Source organism: Rhynchophorus ferrugineus, unplaced genomic scaffold (genome assembly GCF_030347505.1).
Source record: "Rhynchophorus ferrugineus isolate W39M unplaced genomic scaffold, kcgeb_rfMv2 rfM2, whole genome shotgun sequence".
Taxonomy (NCBI): domain Eukaryota; kingdom Metazoa; phylum Arthropoda; class Insecta; order Coleoptera; family Curculionidae; genus Rhynchophorus; species Rhynchophorus ferrugineus.
This window is the reverse complement of record NW_027472581.1, coordinates 89,911,248-89,937,896: the sequence shown is the minus strand read 5'-3', so window position 1 is coordinate 89,937,896 and position 26,649 is coordinate 89,911,248. Positions and strand designations below refer to the sequence as shown.

At 32.7% G+C, this 26,649-nt stretch overlaps 1 protein-coding gene across 16 annotated transcripts in view; it reads right to left on the bottom strand.

Moving 5' to 3' along the window:
• mub (poly(rC)-binding protein mub) overlaps positions 1-26,649 on the bottom strand; it is a 435,856-nt gene that overhangs the window by 18,503 nt on the left and 390,704 nt on the right. For 9 of the 16 annotated variants that reach the window (XM_076396900.1, XM_076396893.1, XM_076396902.1 and 6 more), the window contains 5 exons: positions 12,805-12,861; positions 12,637-12,753; positions 5,750-6,019; positions 4,525-4,647; positions 248-341 (listed from right to left, as the gene is read on the bottom strand). In XM_076396900.1, the coding sequence (XP_076253015.1) occupies positions 248-341; positions 4,525-4,647; positions 5,750-6,019; positions 12,637-12,753; positions 12,805-12,861 (661 nt within the window). Of the gene's footprint in view, positions 1-247; positions 342-4,341; positions 4,648-5,749; positions 6,020-12,636; positions 12,754-12,804; positions 12,862-26,649 lie in introns of all 16 variants that reach the window. The other 7 variants (XM_076396887.1, XM_076396888.1, XM_076396897.1 and 4 more) reach the window with 1 other exon arrangement.

The following is a 26,649-nucleotide window of genomic DNA, read 5'->3' as shown; positions in this document are numbered from 1 at the left end:
TCCAAAAATGATACTACAATTTAACGAACTCGCTTGAATTTATTTCGTAATTATTTAATTAAAAACTCTGTGAACACGTCTCAAGATAATCCTGCTCATCTACCATATTTAGCTTTCTCTGACTTTTACGAAAAAAGGCTTTCGGAATAATCAAACCGATTAAATCACGTTTTTTCTCACCGAACAACAAAACTTATTGAACAACATCGTATATATATTTATACGAATATTTTTATATATTAATTACCTGCTGGATTAAGTCCTCCAGTATTAGCAGGTGCTAATCCACCCAGACCCAATGCCGCTAACCCCGCCAAAGGATTCTTTGTCAGTGCTGCTACCTGTAACAAATAAGACATGCCATTTGGATATTAGTTAAAAAATAACGGAAAGTGTGTATCCACATCCTATTAAGATAGGAATAATAGCTGCTAAACAAATTAATAAGATAAATATTCATAATTAATAAGAGAGCTGCAACAATTTATACTGCTAAATCTATAATTGCTAGATATATTTACTATTTATTATATAGACAATATTCATAAAGAAATGTTTAATACTACTGAAGTTTCCCGAATTTTTTTTGTCTATTTATAATATTTTTTATGAAAAATTCTATGCGTTGGTTTGGACGACTCCGAAGTGACTTTTGCTCAACTGAAAAATTTTTGTTATTTCAGAAACACAAAAGTGATTTCGAAACATGAGAACACTTAAAAGGGAGGATTATTTTCTTTTGGCATCATTATCAATTGATGTCTCACGTACAATAATTAAAATATTTTGGAAAATTAACATAAAAAGATGGTAAAAAATTCTTGACTGGTTCACCTTAGAAGATACGATTGTTTTTGGTATCGCCCTATAGATGGCACTTAATTTGAATTGATACCTTTAATACCCTACATTTACAATAAAAATAATTGTGTAGTGATTGGTAGAACTCTGTATTTTAATGCAATATCTAGCAATTATAATAACAAATAAACCTGCTAAATATCTTCCTTACTACGTGCTACTTATAATAAAATATCAGTTATATCGTATAATTCCGCAATTCAAATGCTTTACACCTGCTTAATTACTACACTACTCGATTGAAAATTCGCTTTAACATCAGAAATGCTATTAAAAAGTTAATCGTATGGTGGCCCACTGATTTAAAAATGACATGCAGTAAAGTGCAAAAAATGCTTCTCTTAAAATCGTCATTAAGAGCTGTACAAAATTGTAATGCACGATACAGATATCTTGAAACAGACTTCAATCATCACCTAAAAACAATTCTTACCCAATACTGAAGAATAAAACCATTTGAAAAGTAACATATAACAATATTTGTCATAAGCAAAAGAAAAAATCACAACATGCAAAAAAACGTACTTCATTAAAAAGGTAATTTGGTGTAGTGTAATATTTAGGCAAGTAAATAATGACAATCAAACGGTGTTACATTGAATTCAGTAATACAATGTTGTTTGTGCTGCTTCAGTTACATGCACTGTACCCTAAATATTACTGTAAGTATAGGTGATTGTTTTATGTTGAAATAACATGCCTGATATGGAATGATATTTCCAAATATAAATAATTTAAGATGTTCCAAATGATATTTTTATATATGATTATTATTATAGGTTCATGGTTTAGTCACCTTAACGTTTAAATGCATCAACTAAACATTTTTATCAATTTTTAGTTATTTAATTAGTAGAATATAAAAAATAGTAATTATTACTGTTTATTAATGTTTAATTTTAAATAAGTATGAGGTTATTAATATTGGATATAACTGAAATACTTTATTTTCAGTACGGAAGGTTGCATACTTAATAGGTAATATATTAAACATTTATTTAATATATTTTCCATAAAACATACAAATAGACTGTCTATACTGTGGACACACTATTATAATTTATAAAGAAAATATTAGGTTATGTTCAATATTGAAATAATGTTATTGTTATGCAACTCTTCATACTGTCATTGTTAAGCTGAACATTAACAATTATAATCAATAAGAACAAGTTCTTGTCATGAACTCGTTAGTGTGACTTGAATATATATATATTTTTACTTTGATAACTGTGATAGTGACAATCCATTTATGCAAAATATTTATATAAAACGATATTTCATTAATATCAAGTTTGACGACTTATCAAATTAGAATCATGCTTATGACCATATATAATTTACCCCAACTCTAATCTAAAATACTAAATGACTATTTCATATTAACTACAATACAACACAAACAAATCATGCTGGTATATAAAGGTAAAAGTGAATAGTGGAATAAAAAATCGCTGTTCAGCGAATCTTAGAGCAGATTTTTCGCGTTTCTTGACCTGTCGTACATATTTACATGGTTTTGCGTCAAGTCCAATAGGAAAAAATAACATATTCGATTGTATTTAAATACATGTGGTGAATATAATGATGTAGTTGATGTTTAGTGCTATTCCTAATGAGAGAAATTTAATCAACATTACGATATTATAAAATAATGAAAATCACAACGAAAAATTTAATTAATTATTGTTAGGTGCGTCAAAAAGTAATCCACGTTCATTATATACTGTTCTGTTCAACTAATTTATTTTGTTAATATATCTTTCACCATATTAAGGTTTGTTTTGTTATTTATTCAATTATACATTTACATTGTTCTCAATAGTTTTTATTAACGTTGGGAACTATCGACCGAAAATAGTCGAAACAGTCGAAGTAGTCGATAGCAAAACAACTATCCATTGAGAGTAGTAATTACAATTTCACTCAAATGCAAACTTTGTTTTTCTATTCGTGATAACAGATGAAAATGTACGAATTCCTTGCCGTAAATTAATTTTGATTTTGATTTGATTTGTAAACTAATTTTGAGAGGAAAGCTGAAAGCTTTTGCTGTACAGGTCACTTCATTTTAAATTGACAAGTGGCAGTGTGAAAAAAAGGAATGGAATAGAGATTCCAAATATATATAATCGTATTGTAAGATTCGGAAAGTAACACTGATATAACATTAAAAGTAATTGATTTATTTCTATATCATTCCAACATGTGCTATCTTTTTTAATTATATCATAAGTGTGACTGAGATGTACATATTCATTTTCGAACTGTCTTTGGGAAAGAAAAGGAAAGACTGATATAATTTATTACCTTCAAAATAATAGTTTCATTTTGAATTATGTACATTTCTTTTGTATTTCATATATTTGCCTTGATTATAAAGAAAAATGGAGTAATGACCACTAAATATTTATATCGAATTTTCTCAATCAATCTCTATAATTTTATTTATCGCTAATAAGGGATATTTTAAGATTATTATTTATTCAAACTTGAATGAAAGAAGTTTTAACATTTAAAAGGCTTGAACAAACATTGAGAGGCTTAGAGAAATCTTACTTTTTCGATTCTTTTCATTTTTTTATCATAGAATTTAGAATAATTTTTTTCATCAAAAAAAGACCCACTAGCTGCCAAGATAACATGAATGCAGTCAAAATAATTTTTCTATTTATCAATCAAAATTTGAAAATAGTTGATTGAAACAGTCGATAGTATAAAGTAGTAAAATCAGTCGGACCGAAAATAGACACGGAATCAGTTGATAGTAAAAAGTAGTCTAAAGTTCCCAACGCTAGTTTTTATGTGTTTTTTAAAGTATAGTTTTAAGACAATATGAAGAGGTCTCATTATTCAATCAAGTTGGCTTCAGTAACTCTAAAATCGATTGAAAGCTAAGATCTAGAAAACAAAATTCTTTAAATGTTATAAGGCTTTTGAAAAATTGAACCAGTGGGTACTTATTGTACATTAACACATTTATTGATTCAACTGTTACATGTGATGAGAAAAGGATTGTTTATGATAACTTTTGACTATTTGAGCAATGGTGAGCATTACAGAACAGTTATTTCTAAAGGGTTCAGAAGATATTTGAAATATTCTTCTAACAATTGATACTATTAAAATTGATATAAAAGGGTGGATTTCTTTCTCGCATATCTAATAAGATAATTATACCCTGATGTAATTAGAAGAATATAGCAATAATGTTATTTATTCTTTTGTAAACACTTTAAATACAATGATGTTATTTTTTCGTATAATCGAAAAATAGATTCAGTCGATATATATATGTATATATCTCGCTGGCCAAAATCTCGAGTCTCTTAAATCGTATTCCGGCGCACAAACAACTCCTTTGACGATGTAAAGTTGCGGGACTGAAGGACGAGGCATGGGTCACAGTCAGAGAGAAGAGAGGAGGGCCATCACATGGGAGGGCAATCACGACAGGGGTCACCAATACGATCAACTTACGTCTGGCAACAGGTGCTGCGGCGGAAGAGCGGCGTGTGCCGGCAACGGTCCGTTCTTCAGCTCGAAGACTGGCGTCGGAGCCGCCTGTGGGGCGACGGCCGCTAGGGGAGGCCCGCCCAGCAGCGGATGATGAGGGGGGCCGTGATGGGGGGGAAGGAGAGGAGATATGAGAGGGGTACTTACGTCAGCGTGTGCGGGTACGGCGTAGTTGCCCTGGATGGTGTAGGCTTGGCCACCGGCCAGGATTACGGGGCCACCGACTTGGGGCTTGGGGCGGTAGGGAATGGTTGCTCCTTTAGGGGGGGACTGAAAACGATAAAATCCTATTATTAAAACACTGTAATACATGTTTCGCTTATTCTATAATATATCTATAGTCTATCCAAAGAAGCAGTGAACATAAGTCATCAAGATAAATAATGTATTGCCTGCCACAATTTCCATAGTTTCCTTCTCATTTTTATTCCAGTTAAAAAGAGTTACAATGCTGTCTGATATTAAAAAGAAATTATGGATGATTTATTCCATGTTTATTAATAGCTGTGTTTAATTTATTAATAGCACCCATAACTTCATATCAATATTAATATAGTAACTGTTAATTTAGTAAAGTTTGTTTTCAAAGTATCAGGAAGTGTTCGATGGTTACCCTAGACTGTTAACTAAGTTTTAACATTTACATATTAAGCCTGATAAACATAATTTTACTATAATGAGACCATAATCCAAATGCTAAGTTGTTCAACAAGTTTGTGGAGAATTCTCTATTCGTCAGTAGAACTAAATTTTAACACAGTAAGCTATGTGCACAATGAGTCAAGTATCACTTTAAAAAAGACGTTGTGTGCATCATTTCATTAATATGGATGAGGCTAGGATATACAACTATGTTCCAGAAAAAAAAAAAAGACTAGAAGGTTAATAGATATCGCTGTACTAATAGTACATGTTTTACGACAAAACAAATTAAACTGAAGATATGGGACTATTAATAATATGAACACACTTTAATAATTAAAGTAGACTTATGGTTATTTTATATAGGGAGATGTCAAAACCAATGAGTTGAACACTAAAGTTAGGTAGTTTGTAAAGATACTTTGCATTACCATCAATAGATTTTGCTATACTATAGTTCATATTTTAGTACAAAAAAACTAATTAAATTGAAAACATGGAATATTAATAATAAAAACATACTGTAGTAATCAAAGTAGTCTTATGGTTAATTTATACAGAGAAATGTCAAAACCACTGAGTTAAACAATTGGCTTATACTTCGCATTTTCTTTAATAGATATCGCTGTACTAATAGTACATATTTTTATTAAAAAAAAATAAACAAAATTGGGTATAAATAGACTTTAGCGACCAAAGAAGACTTGTACACTGTATGTACAGTACCTACCTCGAGCATGACATTGCATATATGATAAATGCATTGAGTGATGGCCTCTCCTGTTCCGGAAATGGTTACTGCTCTCTCGGTAGAATTCGGTAACATCTCGCTGGCCACCTGGATGGATGCTCCTGTCACCTCTCGGATCTCCTTTATTTTTGAACCGCCTTTGCCTATCAAAGAACCGCACTGGCTAGCCGGTACTATCAGTCGCAGGGTAATGGGAGGTCTGGGTACTCCACTTCCGCTGTTCGAGTTGTCCTGGAACTGCGAACACCACTGTGTGCGGGGAACACCAGTTAAACAACATTGAGAGGCAAGAAATGTTTACTACTACTACTAGGTTAGTGCAAAATATCTATAGACTATAATCTAATAAAATAACTGGTCATAAGGGTTAATATTTCAGAAAATATTTAATCATACTAACCAAAGATTTTAGAACATTTTAGTGATGAAATAGTGGAAGAGTAAATATACGTTTGGGGAAAAAGTCATAATAGATGGTTTTGAAATTCCATATCTCTAGCAATACTAACAGTATGAATTCATACTAGAGTACTTGAAAAGGTGACAATCCATAGAACGTTCTTCATGTAAAGGTAGTGCCATTCATTTACTCAGTCAAAAGTTATTATGCTTTGGAAATAGAGATGCAAGAATGTCATTTTTGTTATATTTTAAGATAAGTGAAACATACAACAATCTGCAGTTATTACGGTGATGATAATATTAGAGATGAACATCGAAATATAGTTTGATCATAAGGGTTAACAATTCAGAAAATATTCAGTCATAATAAACAAAAATATTATAAGTGTCAATAGTGATGAAATGGTGAAAGAGTATATATGTTTGGGAAAAAGTAATTTTGGTGTTTCCTAATAGATGGTAGTGAAGTCCCATATAGCTATACTAGCAATACTAACTGTATGAATTCATACTATAGAGTACTTGAAAGGTAACAGTCTATAGAACATGAAAGGTAGTGTCATTCTTTTAATCACTCAAAAGTTATTATGCTTTAAAAATAGAGATGCAAGAAGGCCATTTTCGTTATATTTTGAGACAATGGAAATATACAGCAATCTGTAGTTATTAAGGATGAACATCGGAATTTACTGAACTCTTGTAACTTCTAAATCTGGCTTGATAAGCCAATTTTTGTTGATACAACAAGACAAAATCAATAGTTTAATAAATTCTAGGAATTTGGTAATATCAAATAGATTTATAGCCTTATGTCCAAAATGAAGATCAATTTACAGTCTTCTTGAGTTATGATACACACCACATAATACACCAGCAAGTATTAGCTAGCAAGAGAGACACAAAAGTGGTAATACATTTAAAGTTGTTATTTCAATTACATTCAAAACAATTTATAACAGCCATTTTTTTAAAAGTATAATTATAATACCAAGTATAATTCACAATATTAAGAAACATAAATATAAATATATTAGTGAATGATATAAGGCTAATTAATAATAATTTTATAGTGAATCAGTTGGTATTTATGATATTATAGACATTCTTGACAAAAACTATATATTTTCTGAAATATTTCATGTAGTGTTAGGTAATATTAGATGCGTGAAAAAGTAATCCTCGTTTATTGTGGCTGTTTGTAACTTTCCTAGGTTGAAAAGAAATTAAGACAACTCACATTTTTATACATTTTTTCCAACATTATCATGAACACATTTCTACCGATGTGTAATAGATTTTCCTTATTTCGTTAGTGAAAAAGATACTCTACATGTATGCATTTCACACCCCTTCTTTCATCTTAGATTAAGCTTGTAACAAGTGGCTCGCAACGCACTTTTAAGATACAAAGTTGATTTTATATACAAAAAAAGTGGGTTATCCCTGTTCTATATATTACTTATGCCTAATAAAGAGACTGTTACGTCAAAATAAGACCTAGTTACCAAATCTATTGTGTAGATTGAAAGCCTAATAAAATATTTAACATTATCATTGTATTGGGTTATAGATTGCTCGATAATGTAACTGTCGCCTTAAATAAACATCCCTTATAAATTGAGTTGACTTTACATAGTAATTGTTTTATTGTTAATTTCTGTAAAGGAAATTGCGTCAATTAGGATTGCGTATATAGGGTAATTGACGGAAGCAGTTTATCAGAAATATTCGGCATGGCCTGCCGTAGGTACGGGCTTTGATTTAATACAATCCGATGACGGGTTATTATGTACTCAAATTGGCTAGTCAATTATTGCGTTAATTATTTTATGAACAGAAATTTTACTCCTCTGTATCGCATATTTTTGAACAGGGTTAATTGTTAAATAGTGCACGCAATATTGTATTCAGATTTCTGTCGCTATCAATGTGTGAGATCACAGAGTGATTGCACAAGAAGATATTTGTAGATGATGGCACACTCATTGGCTGTAGAAGAAGAAAGAGAGGCATAAAGGAAGGTTAAGTGATCCAAAGGCAACTTTTTATTTATATTACGCGTTTTCTTAAGATATTGCTTATTGTTATTACACCACCAATTGTTGATTTCTTAAAATTGGCGTTTAATTATGAATTATGGGTTTACAGTTTAGACAGCTGAGTTTAGAGTTTAGTAATAAAAAGAAATAGATTTATATTGACCAGAGGAGTGCTTTCCATACTTTGAAATAAGAGCATATTGTAGTGCGAATAATTAAATAAAGTCAAGTCAATAAAAAGATTAAATTTAACGAAAAATATATCCATTTTTTAAAAATTGTACTGAATATATATAATTAACTTGTCAAATATATCTAAATAAATCTTAGTCTAAGGTTTGATTAACATTTTAGTGTAATAAATCATAACATGTTTGATTGTTTTCTTTACTTATATATATATATATATATATATATATATATATATATATATATATATAGAGAGAGAGAGAGATACATATATTTAGATCAAATTTAAATAATAATAGTTTATTTAACATTGAAAATAGTTTTATGAGTCTCATTTTTATTTTTTAATTAATTTATTATTAAAATTAAATTTTAAATTTCCAATAAAGACCAGGTGTAATTTCTGATATTATAAACGTTTCTAATAAAAACTAAATACTTTCTGAAATATTTCATGTAGTCTAATATTAGATGCATGAAAAAGTAATCCTCGTTTGTTGTTACTGTTGGTGATTTTCGTGGGTTGAAAAGTGACGAACACATATTCATAAAAACATATTTCCCGATGTGTAAGTTGTCCTTATTCCGTTTATGGAAAAAAATATTTTAAATGTATTCTGGACTTTTACAGAGAAAATGAAACTGATATATTTGTTAAATATTCCTATATGATTTGCAATTTTCAAATTTAACAATGGTTAGATAAAAGAAAAAAATATCTTTCCAGGTTCCTAGATGACAATGAATCTTAGAAGGAATCGCTATTTCTGTAGCTAGAACACGAGTATCATGTACTACGGTTTGTTCTGACGGTCATATTTTTGAACAACGCATTGATAAATTGGTTTTGTATTAATCATTGATATATTAACAATCAGAAAACGTCTGAACGTCCTGATTCAAAATTGGAATGCTTTGTTCAGTTTTGAAGAGGATAGAAGTAATATTCAAAATGTCACTGGTTTATCCTGCTTTAGACATGAATGTTTGTAATTGCACAGCAATCTTAAACTTTAATTGGACTAAGGAAAATTATGATTATTTAAATGAAAACATGGACTACTTTTTCTTATCTAATATATAAAAAATAATAAAACAGGCTATATTAAGGGGGGTGTTCAGATTGTTTTCATAATATTAAAATATGATAGGAATTCCGAAGATATGTTGAAGTACAATAATCGCAGCAATTGGGATGACAGTAATCAATAATTACAAAATATTTTATCAATGAAATCGGATTCACAGACTTATCAAACTGTTTTCATGTTCATACTAGAAAGCAAACATTGTTTTGTTTGTACAGGCCACATTATTACTTGTACAATTTATAATTCATAACTAATACGAAAAATAAATGATTTTGATGATTTCGCGGCCAATTTCATTGTTTACCAACTGTATACTGACGTCATATGATACTGGCGGGAATTTAAATGAAAAAAAACGTGTTTTCTGATATGTTTAATTGCCTGCACAAATAATATACATCAAACGCTCGATAACATAAACCCTCAATAATAAAAAAATGTTGGTAAATGGCGCGGTAATGTAAACAATACTCCCGCTCGATAATGTAAACAGTCAGTTCGGTAATCCCGCGGAATACTTAGAGACTGAAAATTTATGATGATGTGAAAAAATATGGAATTCGACTGTAGTCTCTATCTGATGAGAAATTGCAGAATTAACACAACCATCCAGAGAAAAATTGAATGAACTTATAGCGCTGGTGAAAGTTGTCTGTTGTGAAAGAAGGAAAATTAAAGAATAACGTTTCTCGCTTGTACTAAAGCTACTGGTTCACCCAAAATAAAGCTAATGATGAAGGGAAAGCAAAAAATCCGCGCTCATTTAAACATTTTAATGCAGCTGATGACTATTATTGTCCATAACAGCTTGGATGAGAAGCGCTTTGTCCTTCAGGTATGATAATTATTTTGTAATCGCAAATGTCTTATTCATAATTTAAATTCACACATATATTTAATTTGAAACAGAGTCTGTTACTGTTAGATAATGCATCTAGTCATTATCGAGAACAGCAACTAAGGAGTGAGAATAGAACAATTTTTGACATGTATCTGCTACTGAATATCCTTCCATTGGTCCAACCAATGAATCCTGAAATCATATAAGAGACTTTGAAACAGGCGACACTACAAAAATTTGTAGTAAATTTGCATATGGTCTGGAATGTTCTTAATTAAGAAACTAATCAAAGATGTTGGAAGAATGTCTTTTGTATCAATGATGAAGTTGATGATGTTCCTCTAATGTAATTAGGAAACAATTACGTTATTGTCAGTTGGATGTTGTTAGTTTGTTGAAAATGGTGAATCCCAACATTGCTTGTACTCCAGCTGATATTAATTTGTGGAACGAAGATAAGCAGAAGAATGATAATAAGGACGAAGAAATGGACAACGAGGTTAAACGAAGCTTAAGATTGGACTGAAAGAAAATCAGTATCCTACAGAGATGTATTTGTTTTTCCTAAATTACAAAGGTATTGGAAGAAAAGGTTAAGCACCAATTAAGGCAAATTAAAATTGGTGATTATTTTTCTCCTAATCAAAAAATAATTATCGCTGGTCATTATCGATGAAATATCGTATGGATCATTAAAGATCACTGCTAGTATTATGAAGTGTGTTTGTGTATCTAGATTTAGGTACCTCTGGGGTTCTTTAAGTACTGGGGATTATCGGAGCTAGATCATAGGTCATCTTATGGTATTTAACATTTAACTAACTTAGAGACCATCCTAGAAGACATTTGGTCTCACCAAGTTTGGTTAGAGATCTGTCTGGAATGGTTGTTTCTGGTTTGATTTTACATTCTTATCCATAGACAATGGCAAACATAAATAACCACACACGACTGGTATTTAAACCAGCAATTATTGAAGCAATGGACGAGTGGCCTCATAAATATTGGTTTAATACTGCGTTTTGAAGGGAAAAAATACAGCTGAAGCAAAAACTTAGTTTGATGCCGAGCATCCGGACACTGCCCCAGGAAAATCAACCATCAAGGTCAACGCAGTGGACGCCCAAAAGAGGATGTTATGAAAACATTTAAAAAATCCACAAAATGATTTTGAATGACCGTAAATTGGATTAAATAGAATATACTCTAAAGATATCAATTGAACGTGTAAATCATATTATTCACGAATATTTGGGTATGAGAAAGCCCTGTGCAAAGTGGGTGCCACGCGAGCTCACTTTTGACCAAAAACAACGACGAGTTGATGATTCGGAGCAGTGTTTGAACATTATCAAGCGTAATAAACCTGAGTTTTTTTGCCGATATGTGGCTATGGATGAAACATGGTTCTATTATTTCACTCCGAAGTCCAATTGACAGTCATCGGAGTGGATTGCATACGATGAACCCGCTCCAAAGCGTGGGAAAACGCAACAGTCGACTGGCAAGTTTATTTTGGGATGCGGATGGAATAATTTTCATTGGCTACCTTGAACAAGAAAGGACCATCAACAGCGACTATTACATGGCGTTATTAGACCGTTTGAAGGACGAAATCGCCGAAAAATAGCCGCACATGAAGAAAAAGAAAGTGCTACTTCACCAAGACAATGCACCGTGTCACAAGTGAGTGAAAACGATGGCAAAAATCCATGAATTGGGCTTCGAATTGCTTCCCCATCCACCATATTCTCTAGATCTGGCCCCCAGCGACTATTTCCTGTTCTCAGTTCTCAAAAGAATCTGAAAAATTTCTCAGAAGAAATTTTCGTCGAATGAAGAGGTGATCGCAAAAACTGAGGCCTCTTATTTTGAGGCGAAGGGCAAATCGTATTACAAAAATGGTATCGAAAGGTTGGAGGGTCGCTATAATCAGTGTATCCTTGAAGGGAAATATGTTGAAATAAAAAAAACTAATTTTGACAAAAAAATGTGCTTTACTATGGTAGTCCGGGGACTTTTCAATTGACCTGTTATATGTATTAATCGTCTATTATTTAAATCAGTTAATTAGTAACATTTTGATAATGTGAACTATACTCGATTTCAGTTAGTTCGGATTAATGAGCGTCTGCTGCATTTAGAACATGTTAGAATCCTTTTTCGAAATAGTCATCATCCCAATTACACATATTTTAATATTACGCCTTCTTATTGGTGGTTCGATGCTGGTAAAAAGTGGGGTTATAATCTACAGTTGGCTGCGAAGCCCGACACGAACATAAAATGGAACTACGCCCTTACCTCTTCGAATTTCTTACAAATCAACGTGAAAGCCTTAAAAATGGCGCTCGTCGAACCGGTTACCGTAACGATTCTTTCTGGGCAAGACCCATCCGATATATTAATTTTAGCTCCAGACTACAACAGAACGGTTAAGAGAAAATCACTGCCGATAAATTTATTACTTACCTCTTCCCTAAATCGTTTCACAATCTCGCCTTTTTTTCCTATAATACTTCCCACTTCCTGAAAACAAAAAGAAGAGAAAAGGTTAGTTCGAGTTTCTACAATTTGATATATCGAATATTATAAAAACTAAAATAATGTTTCACATAAATTAGGAGGGTTATTAATTATTAGGGTATTATTAACACTTTCTACCTTCAGGTCCTGCACCAGGCTGTCATTACGTACATTACATATTTTTTTATATTTTTATAAATAATTATATTTTTTTTATAAATAATATTTTTTAAACATTATAAAAAACTATTTAATTATTTTTATTAGATCGTTATTTTTGGTACTTAATTGTACGGGCTTGTTAAAAATATCAATATATTTTGCAAAAAATTATCGATATTTCTCTTTCTCCGATATATCGATATTTTTTAAAATATCGATATTTTTCTCGGTGGCCGACACCACTACCATGGAGCATCAATAATACTTCGAAATACCTCTTGAAATCTTAGTATGATATTTCTATTGTTTGCTTGGTAAAACTACAGAGTTGAACACGTAGTTTATACTGGTTTCAATACTTGGTAAAGTAAAAAATAAAGTGGTGGCAATAACAGTGGTGAAATCAATATGCACTGATATATTTTTATTGATTTTGATCAGAATTATATCTCGGTTGATTCGGAGCGGTTATCTGCAAATATATCAATAACATTTTCATTGAATGGTGGCAAGTCTCCAGTGAACAGAATATAAAGGACTGGCCCCATACACCTCCCTGTGGTACATCTGCTTGTATTTTCCTCAAGTCAATATGTAATATGTTACTTGTAAGTAACAATATATTGTATATTTTTTATTGGATATTTTTCAATATTGTTAATGTAGTAGGGTAAAAAGATTAAAATTGTGAATGATAAATAGTAAAATACTGTTGACTGTTTCTCAATGACAGGTAATATCTCGATTACTCTTTCGATTTTTGTTAAAACATATTTCCGTTCAATAATAAACTGCATCGACGAAAATATCGACCGTGTCGGCTGTTTTGCGACTATCGACTGTTTCGACTGTTTTCAGTCGATTGTTCCCAACGCTAATCTAAATTCAGGTAACTCTAAAAGTACGTTTTATATTCGCATATTGTTATTCCTATAAGGAAACCGCCATAACCAATTCTTAGAATTTATGATGTAAGTTCTTTTTCAGTTCCCGAACAATTAATTTTAATGTACATTTTATTAACTTACGCACTGGACGGCGTTTTATTTGTTATTCAGTACCGCTGTTTTTTTTACATTTTAAAGACGGTGTAATCCTTTTATGTATTAGGAGACCTTCGATGGAACGACACGCATTTGAAAAATATTAAATACCAACGAGACTAGCGTTGAATGAAAAAGGTTTCTTTAATATTTAAATCTCATTATCGTCAATGTATGGCTTTTAAGAGTTATGCGAAATCTGAATAACTTACTTACCATATAGTGTTTTTGTGGGTGGATTTGTATTAAGTAACTTACATATTCTTGGGTTTATTTTCATATAATACTATATATAATGTAAAGAATTACGTTTCCTTCTTTTTTCGAAAAATTTGTAGGATGAAATCATAATAATTATTTGACCAACATAGCAGGTGTACCGGAAAGTTATTGTCGGTTTTTCTAACAGATGTCGCTAGGCATAAGTATTCAATGTTCTGACTTGACACATATGTCATATTATTTTACTGACATCAAACTTCAAAACTATTCAACTTATATTATGAAACTAACATCGTTATAGATTCATACCTCTTATGCGAAACTGCAAGAGTTACTGGATGAAAACCCAAATTTCGAAGAAGTTAGAAAATAGCTCGATGAATGGTTTTGCTCAACGGACAAACAGTTTTTTTTATAGATAAATCAAATGGCCAATACTTTGAATTTCTGGCATGTATTATTAGAGCATTGTATCTTGTAATACCACTGTAAAGTGTACCCAAACATATTTGAAATGTAGTATACGACAGTTGCTATTTATATTTGGAGCCTAATAATGAAAAGAGAGTAATGTTATTAACGAAAATAACTTTATTATTTTTCTGTATTAAGTATTCTTCATGATGATCAATATACTTTTGCATGCGTTTAAACCAACTTTCGTAGCCCTTTTTCAAAAGGGTCTGAAGAAGGTTATGATAATAAAAGTAAAACTTTCACTTGAAAACATTATATGGAGTCTAACACTAGCTGGTATTGTCAGAGTTCTAAATGTAAAATTTTTTAATTAGATTTACTTTTTGAAACATCGGTTAATGTATTATTGTCTTACTGTTCCAGGAGGTCGCTGGTTTTTTCCTATCTTTCAGACAATTTACGGATTCTATCTCGAAAGAATGATACTAGATAAGGCTACCCATGAATCAACCGATTCTTTGATGTCTTTTCATACTCATATGTCGGAATAAGTAGTAATCAAAGGGAGAAAGGTCTGGAGAATACGGTGGGTAGGTAGCACTTCCCATTTTAATGTTTCCAAGTATGTTTTCACCGATTTTGCAACTTATCGCCGAGCCTTGTCATGCTGAAGAACAACACTGTTCGATCTTTGCTCGTATTGTGGCCGGTTTTCGCGCAGTTCCCAACTCAAACGCATCAATTGTGGTTGACAGCGATCCCCATTGATGGTTTCATCGAGTAATACCATCAAATCCTCGAAAATTATCACTTTTAAAACGTCGAAATCAGTATTCACGTCTTGAAACCGATGGAGCATGGTTGTTGTAAGATTTATACAGCATTCGATGACGTTTCGTCCAGTTTTTATTTAAAATAAAGTAAAAGAGTAGGACTCTCTGAAAATGCGAGTTACTCAGTACAAATGCGGACATTTTCAACGCACTGAAAACGTTTTCAGTTCACATTTCAACGCAATGACACATACTGAAAAGTGAGGATTGCCAGTGCGACTATGAAGTTAGTCTTAAATGTACATTATCTCTTCTAATTCCTTTAAAATTAATTAAATAGAAAATTACACACTGTTATTATTACTACACTGTTTTCTACAAGACCAAGAAAGAACATTAAAAAGAACCAAACAAACATCAAATCCAAGAGCTTATAATGGATTTTTTACGCAGCAAAATATATGAGCGCAATTGCAGTTAATATTTGCCAACGTTTATTGAAATATCCAACCAGTCCTGGGCGTATATAAAAATCCAGCGACGTCTAAGAATACAAAAAAGCCACGACAATAACAAAACGCATAACTGCCGTGACGTGCCGAAGTACTGTGCAAATATTTAATGAAACGAAATGTCTAGTTCCATTACGACTCTTCGTACAAAGGATGCAGTTTTCTTTTGTCCGCTGCCAATCGGGTATTTTAATTATAGATAAGTACTGTCTAATATTGGCTTAGGTTTGAAACAAACATCCAGTCTGGGTCAATGCGAGACCGTTGCCAAGATATTCGATGATGTGTCTAGAAAATATGTCGTTTAGGCTTTCTGGCTGCGGTTTCCATAGGGCAATTGTATCGGTAAACGTCTGTTTTGGTTTATTTCATTATTTATACGTTAGTTTTACTGAAATTTGTGACAAGATTTAACGCAGCATACATAAAAAATGGTAAAACGTCATCGGAGAAGAGGAATAGTGCGCGAAACTAAAAGTTAACACACATATACATACAACAGATCCGTCTGAAACGGAGTGTTAAGAAAGTCAACTATGTTATTATCTTCTCCAATACACCAATTTATAATAGCCAAATATATTCAGTCTTGGCTTGAGCTCCATCAGAATATTATGAAACATTTTCCTCTTTTAGAGCAGATAGTGAGAACTAGATTTCTCCAAGATTACTCAAGTAATTGACGGATGTTTTGGTTTAAAAATAGGCCAATATTCCATTGGAAACTATTTAGATAATCTATGAATCTATTCCGCAAAGAATAGTTGATGTTTTAAAAGCAAATGAAGGATATAAAATAACGATAAAGAAACTAAAGCTGCACAAAATTCTGGTCCAATTGAAACTGACAAAGTAAACAAACTTCTAGCGTGAGAAAACTATTTTAATGCAAATATAAGTCTGCTTAAAGCTCCATAAAAATTAAATAACATTTCACGGTCGCTAGTGTTGTCGCGACGCTGAATGAATATTTATTTCTCCTTTTACGAATTCAACGAGTTCAGTTCATTAATAAACCCTATTGAAGGCATTTTAAATAACTATGAATTATTTTTGTTTTATAGGCAATGATTATGATTATCAGGTGTCTTGTATTGTCCACTTACAATGAGAAATAGCCAGAATTTAGTGGAACATGGTGGAAAAGGTGACAGGACGGTCATATTACTGACAGAAGATGAGTTGGGCGACCACGAAAACATTGTAAATGGCCTGTATATGTTTCAGAGGGTTCGGGCCAAAACTATGCCACTAGGATGAATCTTAATCCAAATGTTTACCACTTGCCAATATCAACATAGGTTTTTTTATTATTTAATTAAGACATTGTTACTAGTCGTTTCCGTCTAACCTACAATTTGTTTTTATGCTAACTTAAATCTAGGTATATAACTAGGAGGACCCATCGGCCCTAACTCAGTCTCTGGTGAAATAATGTTTATACATGTCACTGCTGAATTTTTAATATATGCACCTCACTACACAAGATCAGATGGTTTGATTCTTTTGAGTCTGTGTCCTGTTCTGGTGGTATCCAAAAGTTGCAATATTTCAATATTCGTATGAGAATGGAGCCTTTCCTCATGCCCCCTTGCAATTCTCTTGATTTCTTGACTGAGTGTGGGTATCTGAAGGTCTCGATGTAGGTAATCAGTCCTATAGTATTTGGGTGCACCCACAATACCTCTCAGGACTTTGTTCTGAAAATTTTGTATTTTATTAATGTTACTCTTTGCAGAACATCCCCATAATTGAACTCCGTATGTCCATATAGGTTTCAATATTTGCTTATATAATAGCAATTTGTTATGTACTGATAATTGTGATTTTCTTCCAATTAGCCAGTAGCCTTCCAGCGAAGTTTTGCATGGAATGATAGTGTTATTTAATGTTATTGGTGCTGGTACGGTCTGTTTATAGGTGAACTGCACATGTACAGATTTACTTTCATTACTTCTTATTTTCCAAGCTTGTGTCCAATTATTTATATTGTCACTTGCCTGTTGTAATTTTCGTGAGGCTTCTTCACTATTGTCTCCGACAGCTATAATCGTAGTATCATCAGCAAATGTAGCCATCGTGATATTTTCCATTTGTGGTATATCACAAGTGTAAAGTAGATAAAGCATTGGTCCCAGTACACTTCCTTGCAGTACACCTGCTTTAGCTTCTTTTATTGTAGAGTAAGCTTCTTCTTGCTTGACTCTAAACATTCTGGTTGTAATGTATGATTTTAATAGTTCGGTGTGTTGTTTTGGTAGCATTTTCTTTATGAACAAGGCCTTCGTGCCAAACCTTATCGAAAACTTGTGCTACATCTAAGAATATAGCTGAGCATATTTTTTGACTTTCGTAGGCTTTTTCAATAACATCTGTTATTCTGTGGACCTGGTCAATTGTTGAGTGCTTGTTAATAAACCCAAACTGGTGTGTTGGTAATAGGTTTTTTTCTCTGTATGATCGGTTTTATTCTTTTCAACCTTAGATATTACTGGCAGCAGTGATCATTACAATTTCCGTATGTTTAAAAATGAGACTGCTACCCTCTCTATTTCTAAGAACCACCATTATTATAAACATGGAATGTTAATAATTTCAAAATTTTGCTTTAAAATGTATGGCGTTTTACATTTAAACTATGGAAAGATGGATTATACTTTCACTTCATATATTGTGATAAAAATAAGCGATAAAAACCAACCACCTAGGTTTACGTTTATTTATTTGAAGGACTAAATCGCCGAAAAACGGACTCATTTGAAGAAAAAGAAAGTGCTGATTCACCAAGTCAATGCACCGTGTCACAAGTCAGTGAAAACGATGGCAAAAATCCATGAATTGGGCTTCGAATTGCTTCCTCATCCACCGTTTACTTCAGATCTGCCCCCCAGTGACTATTTCCTGTTCCCAGATTTCAAAAGAATGCTCGCTGGGAAGAAATTTTCGTCGAATGAAGAGGTGATCGCCGACACTGAGGCCTATTTTGAAGCAAAGGATAAGTCGTACTACAAAAATGGTATCGAAAAGTTGGAGCGTCGGTATAATCAGTGTATCACCCTTGAAGGGAATTATGTTGAATAAAAAAAAACTAATTTTGCCAAAAAAATGTGTTTTACTATGGTAGGCCGGGGACTTTTCAATTGACCTTGTTATGTTCGCTAAATTTTGTCACCCACTCCGGCGGCTTCGTCAAATAACCACCGAAAAACCTCATTATATTAATTAATTAACTCGTCAAAGAAAAATTTAAAAAGTAAATCCTCATTTAATTCTTAACTCAGTGTTCAACAATAACGCCACGGTTTGTCAAGCGTTCTGGTCGGGTCTCCCCGACTTGCGTTTTTTTTTGTTTCCGGCTTCTCCCGGGGGAGAGATGGGAGAAAAAATACATTAATTAAAAAGTCTGATGTTGTAAGGCTATTTATGAAAAAGTAAAGAAACGGCCAAGGTAAATAAGGCAACGGAAAACTTTGACGAATAAATTGTCGTATTGTGAAGACGCTTACAATTTTAAGCAAGACAAAAAATTGTGTGTTGAATGATAAAAATAAGAGAAAATGGGATTGTTATTAGCTGTACACTAGTTACAATTTCTTTTATTGCTTAATTATCACATTGTTACTAGTCGTTTCCGACTAACCTACAATTTGTCTTTATGATAACTTAAAACTAGATATATAACTAGGAGGACCCATCGGCCCTAGCTCAGTCTCTGGTGAAATGATGTTTATACATGTCACTGCTGTATTTTTTATTATATGCACCTCACTACACAACACTACACAAGATCAGATGGTTTGACTCTTTTGAGTCTGTGTCCTGTTCTGGTGGTAGCCAAAAGCTGTAATACTTCAATATTCTCATGACAATGGAGTCTTTCCTCATGCCCCATTGCAATTCTCTTGATTTTTTGACTTACTGTGGGTACCTGAAGGTCTCGATGTAGGTAATCAGTCCTATAGTATTTGGGTGCGTCCACAATACCTCTCAGGACTTTGTTCTGAAAAATTTGTATTTTGGTTATGTTACTCTTTGCAGAACATCCCCATAATTGAACTACGTATGTCCATATAGGTTTCAGTATTTGCTTATATAATAGCAATTTATTATGTACTGATAATTGGGATTTTCTTTCAATTAGCCAGTACATTTTCCTATATTTCAGTTCCAGTTCTTTTCTTTTCTTCTTTATATGTGCCTTCTAGCGAAGGTTTGCATCAAGATTCATTCCGTGATATTTAGCGTTGTTGCTATATGGAATGATAGTGTTATTTAATGTTATTGGTGCTTGTACGATCTGTTTATAAGTTAACTGCACATTCACAGATTTACTTTCGTTAATTTTTATTTTCCAAGCTTGTGTCGAATTATTTATATTGTCATCTGCCTGTTGTAAATTTCGTGAGGCTTCTTCACTATTGTCTTCGACAGCTATAATCGCTGTATTATCAGTAAATGTAGCCATCGTAATATTCTCCACTCTACTCTACACTTGTGGTATATCACAAGTGTAGAGTAGATAAAGCATTGGCCCCAGTACACTTCCTTGTGGAACACCTGCTTTAGCTTCTTTTATTGTAGAGTAAGCTTCTAGTTGTTTGACTCTAAACATTCTGGTTGTAATGTACGTTTTAATAGTTCAATGTGTTGCTTTGGTAACATTTTCTGTAGTTTATGAACAAGGCCTTCATGCCAAACCTTATAGAAGGCTTGTGGCGGTTTTGACGCTGAAGACAAAGAGCATATTGGAGAGCCAAATAAATTTGAAGACGACGATTTGAAGGTATTACTCGATGTTGATTCGTGTAAAATGCAAGAAGAATTGCATATTATGCATTGGGATCTACACAAAAAACCATTTACAACTGCTCAAAGCACATTGGAGTTATCCAAAAGCATAGTTATTTTGTTCCGTATGAATTGAAGCCAAGAAATATTGAAAGGAGTTATATTGTTACATGTCAAATTCTGCGAAAGTGACACCATCACAAATTTATAACTCTTTGAAAATGTCAAGTTTCGTGCCTGAAAACGTTCATTTGTGGTAAGCATTGATTTATTTCATTAATTTAAAGAAAAAAAGTCGCTGAAAGTCATCGTTTGCTGGTGGATACTTATGTTGAGCCTACTCTAACTTTAAAAACATGTGAAGCGTGGTTTCAAAAATTGAAAAGTGGTAATTTCGATGTGCAAGACGAAGAACATTCTGGTAAACTAAAAAAGTCTAAAGCACTGCTTCAAAGGTATGATCGGAAGTCACTTCTGCATTAAATAATGACAGGTGATTAAAAGTGGATTTATTGTGAAAACCTTAAGCAAAAACTTTTGACGTCCAACATGTAGATGTCGCTAAGTTTAACATATTACTTGTTTTACTCGCTATGTTAAGAGCAGCGACGGAATCTGATTGGTTCATTTCGTTCTATGGTTTGTTTATTTTGCACGCCATTTTCAATGTGCCCTATATTGAGAACAGTGTGGTTAGCTTTTTATAACGTTTATACATTAAATTATTATTTTATTTTATTACTACATAATAGTCGGTAGTTGAAATGCATTCCCGTTCTAGGAAGCGTTGTGTGCCTGGATGCACAGATAGTGAGGAAATACATCATTGTTTTCCGTTAAAAATGTCTTCATAGTAAAATATTTTTTATAGGTGCCTATAATAGAGAGTTAAATTGACCAATCAAATTACTTAAATGGCCCATTATGGCTCCCTCTGGATGTTGGGCAAAGCAAAACTTTGCGCCAGAGTCCCCTATTGAGTTGCATCTCTATTACTCTATGGTTATCACCTGACGAAGTCGGCCGATAGATTCCAGTACAAAATCGATGTGGTCCCAAGACAACACTGTGTGTTTGGTGGGACCAGTATTACGGTCTGTTGAAATCTGGTGAAACAGTTAGTAGTGACCGTTACCGATAATAAATTACTAATTTGAACTATACATTGATCAAAAAATGTCCAGAATGGGCCCAAAGACACGGTAAAGTGATTACACAGCACGATAACATACCATTTCATAAAGCAAAATCGGGCAAGTAAGCGTTCAAACCCGCCGTACTCTCCAAACCTTGGCTTGTCCGATTATCAACGTTTCGCATCAATGGGACAAGATATATGGAATCAAATGGCCAATACTTTAAATAAACACATTTTTCCATTTTTTTGCTCCATTGATTTTGCTGATATTATGTTTCCACAGAATTTGGAAATGATACGAAATAGTTAAATATCAACTTCAAAATGGTGAATGCGAAAATGGCGAATGCGCTTCATAGCATTTAATAATAACAATAATTTGAAGACATCAAATTGACACTCTACAAAATCGTGTGATTCGACACCGGTAGACTTTTTTGATAGATAAATAGTTTTGATGATAAAAAAAAATAGATAATTTGGTTACATTAAATTAAATTATAAAAAAATCATTCAACCAACTAACAATAACTAACCTACAAAAAATTGACCAATGTATGTTGGCGACCGAGTGTCTCGCCGCGTTTAAAGCCGATATGAATATTGAATGAGACGTATACGAGTTGTTCTCTTCATTCTCAGCCCGCCTTGGGGGAGATATGTCGCAAAATTAGCGTGAGAAGAAAGTGGAATCAACGATCTCATTCCACTTAATGCCACTCCTTCGCATACATTTTGACGAAATTCTTAAAATTAGGTAAAAACGGTTCAGCGTTCGCTAAATTTTGCATACATATATATGTGTTATGATTCTGAGAAGAAATTATTTCGTTTAACCAGTATTGGGAGGGGTGTCGCAGGACTATTCGACATTAATTTTGATGTATTTAGAGAGCTGTTAGAAGAAATAAATATAAGTTTAACGGTTTATAAAAAGGATTCATAAAATTTGGAAAAGCCGTGTTTTCGACGTTTTGCTTGTTTTTAAAAGATACTAAGAGTGACCTAATATAGTTCAGATGAAAATAAACTCCTTCTAATTAACAACCTTGCTTCCTGCTATCATAATCAATTAGAAAAATATTTTTAACAAATAAATTGAACCAACTTCAAAAAATAGATAAGGAACTCACTAAAAATTTAAAAAAAATGAAATTTAAATTATTAACACCAAAAAGGCATTTTAACAAGGCGTTGTAATAACAAAATCAAAATAAATAAAAACCTTATTTAAACTATATACTACACGTATTTTATATTCTACTATATACACACAATTTAGCTTAATACCTATCTAAACCTATTTATTTACAATATTATTTTAACTACTACCGACTGAATACTTTGAAGTCGGTGCCGAACCCAAACAGTTATGTTAACTTAGATATATTTTGTTGGTAATTTTTTTTTGTATCTTACAAAATTATATTATTATTTTTATATTGTTTAGGCTTAGGTCAGAAGTCTACTAAAAGGTCTGTAATAATTGTAGAGATATTGTATATAGAATATATAGGAGATAGAAATTGGATGGGTCACATTATCGCACCCGGCGTACTCTCCAGGCCTTGCCCCGTCCGACTATCAACTTATAAAGCAAGTTATAAAATGGTTCGATGAAAGGTTTTGCTCAAAGGACAAACAGTTTTTTTGAGACGGAATCCATCAATTGCTTAAAAGATGGGTAAGATATATAGAATCAAATGGCCAATACTTAAATTAAATAAAATTTTCCATTTTCTTGAAAATGATGTAGTTTTTTTCGAAAAAAATATTCCGGGACACTTGGTAGATCTGAGCATATAGAGTGAGTGACTATACCTCTACCTGTATCAAGAAAAATACATCTAATCTTGTCCCTATATAAAAGGTAACTTAATATGAATATTGTATGAAGACTAATATCGATGCCATAAAAAAAACGAAATATTAAATAGTGCGAAAGCTAACTACGAACTAAAATTGTTCATGAAGCCTGGGGCAAATTTCATAATGAAAAATATTAAGAGAGTTTCGGAACACTATATTACCAGGTAAGTTTGCCAATTTCTGCATTATAACTTTGTTAGTTGGTAAAATTGTTTCGAAATAGTTTTATAACTTACAGTGAACCGTTTTGTATTGTTTTCCCTGCAAGAAATCGACAAATATAAAATGTTCCGAAATAATTTGATCACATTCGAAAGCGCGTTTTCAGAAAAACTTGAGCTGAGTTGTTGTTTGTGGAATGATTGAGATATGAAGTGCTTGATTTCTGGAGTGTCAGTTTCCCTATGAATTTGATTATTTCTGACAAACCATGGAGCGTTTAATATTCTCCTGAGGAGCTTATTTTGGAAAACTTGAAGCCGTTTGACCTGGTTGGGTGTAACAAACTTGAAGTACACATTAGATAAGTAGAGGAGTACGGACCGAATTAACATTTTGTAAAATAAGCATGATATGGGAAGTCTGCTAAAAGGGCAGATCAGAGAAGATAGCAGGTTAGCTATCCCCGAATCTTTTTGGATTGCTTTCTGGATTTGGGATTGCTAACCGAACCGTCGGTCGAACTGAAGACCTAGGTACGTGACGTTATCCGGCCATGAAATTACTGCGGTGTCGATCTTAAGTTGAGAGACGCACAGTGCGTAACGCTTCTTATGGAAAATGATGGCTTGGGTTTTCAGGGGGTTGATTTGCAAACGTGGAGACATTCAGACAGTATAAGAATCTTTAGTAATATCAAGACCTTTATATTTCAACAGTTATTGAACTGATGACGAGACGAGGAAATATTCTACACATATTGAATAATACCAAGATAAAAGCTTGTGCAGCTGTATGGTGATGGATATTCGAAGAAAAATCACAGCAAGTTCTAACTAATACGTGAACAAAATAGCAATCTTTGGTAATCTAAGTAAGAACTCACGTCATCAAGATATATAATGTATTGGCCATTGCAGTTTGTAAATTCGTTTTAATATCACACAATATCTTCCTTGTCACTTTTCTAGTAAAATTAGTAGTGTATTCTAGTGAAAAAGAGACAGGATAATGTTTGATGCGTCCGAACATGTAACAAAATCGGCCTACAAAAGTCGTCCGGTTGTCAAATGTCTGCAAAATTCTTCAAAACATAATAGAACCAATAAATAGTTAGTCATAAATAGATTACATCTCTAGTCAATAACTTCGACCATGGTGATGGAGGCCTCTTCTTGTCAGCAAAATGCGTTAGAGTGGCGAGTATTGAATGTTATAGTCGAGTTTTTATTGGAAATATTTCTATTGTGCTGCACTGAATATTAGTACTAAAATGTGTCAAAAAAAGAAAAAATCTTGGTGTTACTGCTAGTTCAGATTAAATTTATGAAATGTATAAAAACAGTAAGTAGTTTTATTCAATATAAACATAATTTAATACAATTATTTCGGAGATAAAAGTTACTCTAGAAAGTATCCATAGAAAACTTTGGGATATCTAGCTCCTTGAAAGATGTAAATTGTCCTTTCATACATTGTTAGAAAAATGGATTTTTTAAAAATATTTTAAAGTCCCCTTTTTTACCAACGAGTGTTATAGACTGAACCTATATTTCAACGTGGGTTTCGAACCACGGTCCTCGGCATTAAGCCTACCGACTGACGAGTTACCAACTAAGAAATCATCCCAGAAGTCTTACCCAGCCTGGTTACTGGCGTGACTGGGATCATTATGCTTGTCGGATTTTGCACTCTTGTCTAAGGACAATCACAAACATAAATTTACGACCGTGCCCCAGCAGGATTCGAACCCACGACTATAATAACAGTAGGAGGACCATCCTGGCGCCTTTACCACTGCGCCAACCAAGCTGGCAAACATAGGATTTAAATAGGGTAAAGATAACACACGAAGAAGCCTAATAGAACGTACAGACATTTATTTCTTTTGAAACAATTTACTATTATTGAAATTTAAAAATCGTGTAATATTTTCTCAGGCATGTAATATATTTCTCGCCAAAGTTAAGGGGAACTAGACCAGATAAACCTTAGTTGGTAAAAAAGATACTTATAAGATTATATAATAAAAAAATTGTATATAGTTTTCTGTCGGAGTGAAGGTTCAATAGTTTTCAACACCCTGTAAAATGATGAATATTCAAAACGTTCGTATTTCAGAACTGTTGTTGCGAAACATGAGGCCTGCAAATCAGCTATATTGTTGCTCTTTATCCGTTGGTGAATACATCTTTCCCAAATTCAAACTGTATATGATGCAAGACAAGTTTTTTTTGTTAATAAGAAAAACAGGTGGAGACCTGACGCCTCAAGGTCTTAAGAGAATCAACGAAGATCGTATTATGTCCATAACATATTTCAACGATTATGAATATTCTAAATTTACATATATAACGCATTAACGACTGATGCAAAATTCATATTCGATATTTCGTTTGTTGGTTTTTAGGTTACAGCTTCCTCCCAATTCAGACAGTATTTGTTTATGTTATAAATGAGGTTTTTTTTCGTCAAAAAGAAAAACAAGTAGAAGTCTGAACGCGCAAGGTCTCGCGAGTAGTAGTAGGCGTGACAACATATTACATTCAAGGTCCAACTTTTTTCGTTGGTACAGTTTTTTCAATGAAAATGAAAAATAAATTGTTATTATCCATGTTAATATATGTTTGAAAATAAAACCAGAAAATATTTTTAATGAAGTAAATATATCAGACTATTTGTTTTTTAATGTTGTTTGTTAAAATAAC